Raw genomic sequence first — 9,330 nt, 5'->3', positions numbered from 1 at the left:
TATGCGACCACACAAACCGCTGTCCTTCCTGGGGTCGCTTGCTGGACGGTTTGAGCTCCCACTCTTGCCGCCCGCAACCCAGGCAGAGGGTACCGTAGCCCTATTCTGGTCCCGGTACTACAGGGACAAAAGAACATAGATCTACTTTCCTACAAAAAAAGGATATTGTTTTCAATAACCTTCCTTAAAGAAATAGATCCGTATAGGCTTGAGTTTATCTTACAATGTCAGCTCGTTGTCCAGTTCATTACGACATGAATTATGAATGGAACAGCATCGCGTCCATCTGCGGAGCGGGCCACTGCGGGCCGCATTGTTATGCAGATTGCGACCGGACGTCCCGCGCTCGGGGCATTCTCACCAATATAGTGCTTGTAAACAACTATAAATATATAATAATAGTTTGTATTGCTAATCAACCGGCCTCAGATTACAACCAAAAATATGTAAGAACGCTTTTCCTGTCGCGCGTGGACGTACCACATGCGTGTCACATCTGTAAATACACATTAATGTCCTGCGTTTTCGTGTGCGTATGAAACCATAGAATACAAGAGGCATGCGTGCGGGTGGGACCTGCGTGTGGACACAAACACGCGTGACATGGAAATCGTCCTAAAACATAATTTTATTGGACTGACATAAAATCGATGACCTCTCAAAAATGTATTCAATTGTATTATGCCAATTGCTATCAATGCTTAGTTGGACGTAACCTCCAAAGAGTTGTCCTACATTCATCAAAAAAGAACTCTTTCGATTTACAGCTTGAAAAATAGATAAAAATGTCGAATTTTACTTTCTCCCACAATCGGCCCCGAGATTCCCTTGAGCGTTTTTCGGTATACCAATTTGGCTATCTATATCTAGTACCAAAATTGTAATTTAGAGAATAAAGTTTCTTTAACCATATATCTAGTAGAAATAATCACCTTGTAAATTACTTTTGATTAAGGTAACCTTGTTATATAAATTGCAACATAAAAAAAAATCTAATCTGAAATTAAAATTTCATTGAGCTTTAATCGATTCATCTATAGCAGTTTTAGAAATAATTACAAACTTATAGCGTCATATCAGCAATCAGTTTTGCATACACAGATAGAGCACTTGAGATGCAAACTACACGTCCGAACCGAAACTCCCCCGAGACGTACGATGCCGGTATTGGATTATCATGCACCATCGATGCTCGAATATCCTTCACATTTTGACTATGTAACATTGATATTAAGGCCAAATTATGACGTGAATAATTATAAAGTCGCTAGTTAACATTTTCAGTTATAATTTTAAGAAAAGGTACTTATAGAGCACACAATGTATTAAAAATAAAACAAGCGATCGATCGGAATTAATGAATTATCACGAAAAAACATCATTTTGGCTTTTAAACATACTTTCGATTTTTGAGTTAAATATTTCGTAATAAAATCTTTATAGGTTCAATATATGCCTTAAATATGCCGATTTAATATAGGAGAACTATAAGTACTCGAAATTGTTTTCCTTTTCTTGCAGCTTTCAAGACGGCCGTATAAATTCGAATCTCACTAGCAAAAAGTGGTTTATTGTGTTCTTTAATAAAGTTATTCGATTTACTTCGCAACGCATTGTGTGGGCCCATTGTGAGTGCCGGAGCCCCAGGTGCGGCCCTTATCCATTCGCCTACAATAACCCTATGAATGTCAAAAATACATTACTTTTATTTACACTGTATACCGATAAAGTGGTTGAACAATTCTGGGAATAACAAGCCCGTTTCCGTAAAGAAATTCACGTAAGAAGCTTTATGCAAATGTGTGCTAAATGTAGTAAAAATATGACATTAATGCTAGATTATACGCAAGTTAAGCTAAGCGTTTAGAATTACTCACAGAGCGTTTTTCTTCCGTACCCGCGCGCGGTGCGAAACTGCAACAATCGTACAAATATGAAAATGTAGGTAAGCGACAGTTGCCACGACATATTTCCGCGGCATACACGGTTAGCGGATTCCACAACACCGCGGCCAACGTACGAGTATTATTAGCACACGGAAGTCGCGAGACGGTGCGGGCATGACACTCATCCAACTTGTGATTATTTTTCGCCTATTCCGCGAACGCTTCCACAACCGTTGCAGCTAAATAACCGCAGAAAACTGTCAATGTCAATTTACTCATGGGTAAGGGATAGCTTTTCTACTTCAAAACTCACGGTACGTTATTTTTACCCGATGACATAGGCGCTACGGTTACGTAGTAGTTGTAAGGTGCTTTTATGACACAACTACCATAGATTTTATAAAATTTATTTTATTAATCACAGGTCGCTTAAAAGTTACATTATGTATTTCACACGTTAAATTTTGAATGGACGTCAAAGTTAAAAATGGCAACATTAAAAGGCTTAATCAAGTATCAAATAACGCCAACGTGTTGCATAACAGCGTTATCAGCAGCTTTTCAATGGCTATGTAATATTATCCGTTGAGTACCTATGGGAGTAATAATCGAATTTTGCGTATAATGCATTTGACCAACGCAACCCCACGGTACTTTCCGCGTGAAGCCGCGCATTTTAATGACTGATCAATTAGGTATCTGATCCAACTTTAAAAGCATAATTACAACGTCACAGCCGATTGACCACATCAACATAGTGCGTAATTAACCAGAAGCCGTATTAACCTGTTTATAACATATAACCAAATAACTGATTTTGAATAGCGGCCTATTTGAAATCCTGTTTAATCTTGTTATTGTCAACGCATAATCCGTTTAATATAAAAACGTTCCTGCACAATTTATTATTGCGAAAACCTTACAAATGTCTACAAACAAAACTATAGAATCTGTAAACGTTACGGAGGATACAACAACAACTCTAAAAATAAATTCAAAGCCACGCTTCGCAAATGATCCAAAACCATTAAGTATTCGCATTAAGCGTTTCTAAATAGGAATGCGTTTTGTATAGACCCGCCGATTCTTTGTGGAAAGCGTGCTGTCTCCGCTGTATCACGTAGCTCGTTCTAGGCTTCACTTGAAAAAATCCATGCACTTAGCGTAGAAATAAGCGCGGCTTTCGACCGCATTCACTTTTAGCGATGTAGTTTTTCTCTTTTTACGCCCTCCACACCCATTCTCCCAACTGGTGTTCTGTCTCGCTCCAACAACACATCTCGTCAGCTTTGCCCGATTCGCTTTAGCGTTCGTGACACAAAGCAATATGTGAGTTAACTTCGGTGTAACGGTTCTTGTTTGAGTTGCGATTTAATGCCTCCTTAAACTGAGATGGTTTACGGGTTAACCGGACTGAAAAGGCTGAAAGTGTTCGTAGCTACTTACTGTTTAGAAGCTCCGTAAAATTTTTAAAACCTTCAGCGCAATTGCTCTCTTTAAGCACTAAGAGAATAATGTGATGTTTTAAAGCTACAACTGCAGCGGAATCTCGGTATTTTATCTGTTTTTATTACTTACGTAAAGATAATAGTATTCTTTGTAGAGATCCTACCCACATATTTCGGGTAATTTAAAAGCCTGAAGGGAATCATTTTCTTTAGCTTAAGAAATATTGAAAATAAAAGGGGAAATGTCACCTCAATGACCTGCGGATAATCTAGTATACCTTGACATTCGAATATGAACTAAGCAGGTTGATCCATGTCAACATGCTTTTTTCAAACTATCCATTAAAAACTTTAACTATCCCTCCATAATATTAGCAGATTATTAATGCGAATAACGAACTGAACATAGAATTAAATTAAATACTCCACAAGTTATTCAATACAAATAATAATATTCAGGGTTTCCACCAAGCCGTCTAATCCCGGCCCTGATCCCCAATGATCACAACTTTCGCTCATCTAGAAACAATTTCGTAGTAAAAGTGGTCAGATTAAGAGCTAATCTATATTTACCAATGAAATAAGCATCAGCTCCGCCAACTTGTCCAATTTACATGACGGAGGTGGCGATATCGCAAAAGAAAGTTTCGACAACTTTTATCAGATCCCGCCCACTGCGGCTGATGAGTTGTGCCTAACTTTATTCACTGAAACGATGATCCGATTCAATGGAGACGGAACGAGAAATTGGCTTGGATTTTAATATTTAAATTGACACCTTTATATTCTTGGGTCGATTTAATAAAGTTATGTTTTCTCGATCGTGTATTAAATATAATATTTTGCTGACTGTAAAACCTTAGTAAAGAATAGATTTTATTAGAAAAGTATGCAAATATGTTATTAATTTTAAATGTAGTAACATTAAGAAAATGCCAAACAAAAATACCCAGCACACGATACAAAATATAAAACAAACATTTTTTTAATCTAACGAAACATTTTAAATTCCGGTTACACTACATTCAAAATAACTGCAATCTCATCGCGGTTAGTGCAAAGCGAATAAACAACCCCACTCCATATTTTACGGTATCGCCTAACCCCACTGCGAACTGATTCCGAGGGACTAGGATTAGGCAATGCCTACGACCGAGTACGTATTACACGAAGAGATTTAAACTGAATTAACCGTTCGATCGGAAAATTGGAATGCCACACAGATAATTACCTGACACTCACAGAAAAGGAAGTCAGAAAGGAGATTCAAATAAGCGTGTACGAAGGATCAAGTGAGTTGGCTGGCGCTCCGGTTTGCCTTTATCGAAAAAAAATATAACAGACTCGTGGTATCTGAGGACGCGATCGAGTGGAACCGGCCACCAATCGGTTTGGGTCTCGTCGAGTGTTTAAGATTGAATTCAATTCGATCTTAACTAACCAACTAATTCGATAACGTGGATTGAGCGAAACCACTTACAGCGGAGCGTGTTGTTTTATTAGAATTGCGTTGTAATTCTTAAAGATTACGAAACATAAATTGATTTAGTGCGTTGTGTATGATGCTGGTGTTATTGGTTGTAGTTATATGTCAAATATGCGAAATAAAAATAGTTCACGGTGAGAAATTAAAATTATTTCTGCTCGTTCATATGTAAATGACTTCTTAGTTTGAATGCGTCAACGTCTATGGCTACTACATATTTTTAATATAAACGAAATATACATAGACATACATAGACATAAATATACATATACATAGAAGCGAAACGGCTATTTATCTTTCAAAGGGTATTTGCAAAGCATAACTTATGAAGCATGTAATGCTTTGATCTGTAATCTGAAATAGCTTTGCAATGGTAGTAATAACTTCACAGCACCAGACGTTTTCTGCTACTATAGTGAGATTTTTAGCTGCATACAATTTTGTATGTATGTTGTGTATATAATGATATTAATGTATTGTTAGCACAGAAGTTCCGATTGGACTACATGTGGGCACACGCATTCAAAACATTCTATAGACTGCATGACCTAGCAACAGATTGGGACCAAGCACGACAGATATGCGAAGCCGAAGGTACTTCTTTGCTAGTCCCGAGTGGTATTGAAGAAATGGAGAATCTAAAGCTTCTCATTAGTAACATGAAGGCTCATTACACGTCTATCTTTATCGGAATCCATGATCAGTTTTCTAACGGAGACTATGTAACAATAAAAGGTACGTATTGGACGAAATATTTTCTGTCACGGATTGAACTGCAGAACTGTGTAACGTGTGCCTAACTTTATGTACATAAAGTTCGAATATCTGTGACAATAACTTATCAGGCTTCTGAACGTTACGTTTACTTTACACTACGTCTGGTTAAAAACAATGGATATGAAAATATTGTTTTTTAACATTCATACAGTGCAAAAAAATATGTTTGAACTAGATACCAATAAACTAATTTGCAGATTACCCAACAAACATAATCACGTTACTTACAAACAAACAGCCTTAATATTCATCGTAGCAAACTAAAACATTGTTTCCAAACATATTTTATAATAAATGTTCACTTACTTTTAGGCGAGCCTATAAGTGGAACTGTTCTAGAATTACTATGGGCAGAAGGTCGGCCAAACAATGTAAACGGCACGGAACACTGCGTCGTCATGACGCGAGCAGGGTTGTTTGATGATCGCCCTTGCAAAGACATTTATCCCTTTGTTTGCAAGATTTTGGGTGACGATATCAAGTATAATGAGAAATGCAATAACTTTGATCTAGGTAAGTTCAGTAATATCCGTTTTCTCACAAATGGACACTCTTTTGTTGTCTTCAAATTAGTATTTGAGTAGAATACCATGTTACCAGAATTAAATTTTCTTATCCTTGGCTTGTTTCAAATTAACATCTATATTTCGAGCCCAAAGCTTAAAGCCCAGGTGATATGAAGTAGTCACTACAGTCCAAAAACGTTGATAAGCAACACTAAATGAGTACGATATAAGGTTGATCACAGATGCATTGGTGACCCTGAGGACAGCTACACTCTTGAAAACAGATCACTCCAACACCACTATTGTAGAACAGAAATTGCTGTCTGTCGCTGTAAATTGGTCACAGTTGAAAAAAGACTTTCATACTAGTATTATTAGATTACATTCTTAAAGTTTGTAGGGTACACACCTCAAGATAATGGAAAATGTTACAAGTTCCACGAGGAACCTTTATCCTGGCACGATGCATATCTTGTCTGTAAATTAGAAGAAGGACGCCTGACTATCATCAATTCAGCCAAAGAAGCTAGTCTTGTGGTCAGCTTCCTCGGAGAACATATGAACAGCAAGACTCCTAATCCTAACATATTATATATTGGATTCAGTGACCTAATGTTCCCGTATCAATATAGGACCATAACAGGTAACGTCTCATTACTATATTACAAATAAAAATATTACAATAGTAAAATTAGAAGTAGTGACACTTCATTCATTTTTATTCAAGTCAGTGTCACATATTCCTGTCTTGGTTTGCTGGGTTTAGACCTCTGACTAGAATGGTATGGAACTGTCTCAACAATTACACAAGGATTCAAGTTATTATCTATTTTAATTACATTGGTAGATCACAGATGTAGGAAGCAGTGATTACTTACCGTAAAATTATCTCATCGGTCATTAACAATACAAAGGTACATATTATTATTTAAGAAATTGTTAGACCGTTCTTGATACCGAGAATCATTGACGAGAAATTTTGTTGGTTACGATTTTTTCTTAGTAATAGTTTTATAAGTCAGCCCTAATACAGTCGATTAAAACAGAACAAATAGAAAAACATCTCGAACGATAAAATTCCATTCAACAAAAGCCTAAGTTTTCCTTACAATTGAAGAAATAGGCAATTCGATTATATTCTTGAAAGGTATTCCATCTTCAGTCCCAAAGGCAACCTACCTAGTTATTGGCAAAACTTTACACGTATTTTTTGTTACGTAGCCTATAAGTAACTAAACATCGCTTCTAACGTTATATTTAAGTACAATATTATGTAGTCGTAAAAAGCTATTTATGTCAATGTACTTAAACTCAATACACAGTAAGACCACAAAACATTTTTTCAAATACAAAATAGACCTGTTTTGGAATATTATTAGTCGATAATATTTAACCATGTATTGTCTAACTATTATAAGTCGAGAAGACCGGATGCAATGTAACTTTTAATGTAATTAAGTACAGAAAAAATATTGACCTATTTCATTTACAGGAGTCACGCTTGACGAGGCAGGATTTTCCTCATGGAGTCCTCTGGAAGATATTGAGGTTGATGATAATAGGCGCTGCGGAGCGATATCTAGGACTGGTTTTCTAGAAATAGCGCATTGCGATCAACCTGCTATGTTCTTGTGCGAAAAAGTGATAAATGCCTTAAATTGACTTTATTTAAATTTCAAAAATGTTAGCTTTCCTCCTTTATCACTGTGCGTTCACTTCTCCTAATTATTATCACTAGCGCTGCTGTATTGAGGTATCACGACTAGTGTTAAAATGAGGAGTCTTAACTGAAATGTAATCTACTCGTAGGTAACATCATAGTCTGTCTCTATAGTCTCGGGGCTAGAATAGGGCTACCGTATCCCCTGCCTGTCGTCAGAGGTAACTAAAAGAGGGCTTCTGGGGTTGCGGGCGGCAAGAGTGGGAGCTCGATCCGTCCAGCAAGTAACCCCGGGAAGGATGACGATGTGTGTGGCCGCATACCGTTGTAAACACCAGGTGTGTGGAAGGAGCGTAAACTGCTCCCCCAAGGAAGATCCCGATTGGGGCATCGCGCTCGGAGGACTCCGGTTGTGTTCCATCGGAGATCCCGGAGTTCTCCACCAAGCGCTGAGGACGGCCACCGCCGGGTTTTAGTACGGTAAAAATCCCACATGATCCGGCATCGCTCCCACGTCGTCGTGTACCTTTTGAAGGTTTCCCGCTCGTAAACAAAAAAAAGGAAACTTCATAGAGGTCCATCTTATTTTGGATCCGTTCAAAACATTAAAGAATGACTAATAGCTGTTTACTAGTTTTAAACATATAAATGTAAATGCTGACGTCACAATTTATAGCACAAATCTTAATATAGACTTGTGAGAACACAAATTCGAACCCTAGCTTTATGGAGACACGACGACAGAATATTCTCATCACTGGCTTCATGCATGGAAAGTTTTGTTCGATATAACTTACCAGGATTATTGCCAGCGCTACTTAATAATAGAAACTTTCAGTCTAAACCAGACAAACTCGACGCTTGCTATTCACTGTTACAACTACACGGTTGTCATTGATATAAACACAACAAGTGTAACAGAAGTTGATAGGATGGAACCTAAAATGAAATTTGACAGGAGCCTAATTGTGGAAATCTGTTTACCAAATTGTTTAATACGCTTAAATTCGCTACGTACAAGTTGTTTGAATAACAGCATTGACCTAATCTTCCTTATTTAATTGAATGAAAACCTTTCAATACATAATTAAAACATCGATCAAATCATTAATAATTACAACGACAGTATTTTTAGAAAACAGATAGCAAAAGAGATAGATTATCACGATAAAGAACTTGTGTAAGGCATTATCACCATTAAAGGAAGTTATAATGATTTTGTTTGTAACATGCACTTGGATATATTGAAAATTGTAAAATTTGAACTTTGGACCCCATGATTCAGAGTCCAATTTCAACATGGCTCCCACTGCTTAAAGACAAATTAAGTAAATGTTTGTAGAAATCAGTCTGAATTTTGTCAAAAGTCTGCCAATGATCTGTAGAGATCCAATACTAGTTAGTATTGAAAGATATGTTACAGTAACAATCCCGCTCATAATGAGTTATAGCACCTCGCTCAGCACCCCGTGCGACCGACAGGAGCTGACATCTGGTGATAATATGCGTGCAATACACATTTAAAGCCAGCGGCGCGCGCGATGAATTGCGACTTTGTCGATTACAG

The 9,330-nt window shown here is 37.3% G+C and overlaps 1 protein-coding gene across 1 annotated transcript; it reads left to right on the top strand.

Annotated features, from left to right (window-relative positions):
- The first annotated feature begins 224 nt into the window (after positions 1 to 224).
- LOC140748216 (lymphocyte antigen 75) lies at positions 225 to 7,765 on the top strand. Its single transcript, XM_073080981.1, has 5 exons — positions 225 to 374; positions 5,309 to 5,555; positions 5,910 to 6,110; positions 6,504 to 6,746; positions 7,596 to 7,765. Exons 1-5 carry the CDS (start codon positions 225 to 227, stop codon positions 7,763 to 7,765), a joined length of 1,011 nt encoding a protein of 336 aa, XP_072937082.1.
- Positions 7,766 to 9,330: the final 1,565 nt, after the last annotated feature.

Source organism: Epargyreus clarus, unplaced genomic scaffold, assembly GCF_041222505.1.
Source record: "Epargyreus clarus isolate Ecla_fem2 unplaced genomic scaffold, WU_Ecla_fem_2.2 ptg000003l, whole genome shotgun sequence".
NCBI lineage: Eukaryota > Metazoa > Arthropoda > Insecta > Lepidoptera > Hesperiidae > Epargyreus > Epargyreus clarus.
This window is presented reverse-complemented; position numbering and strand designations above follow the sequence as displayed.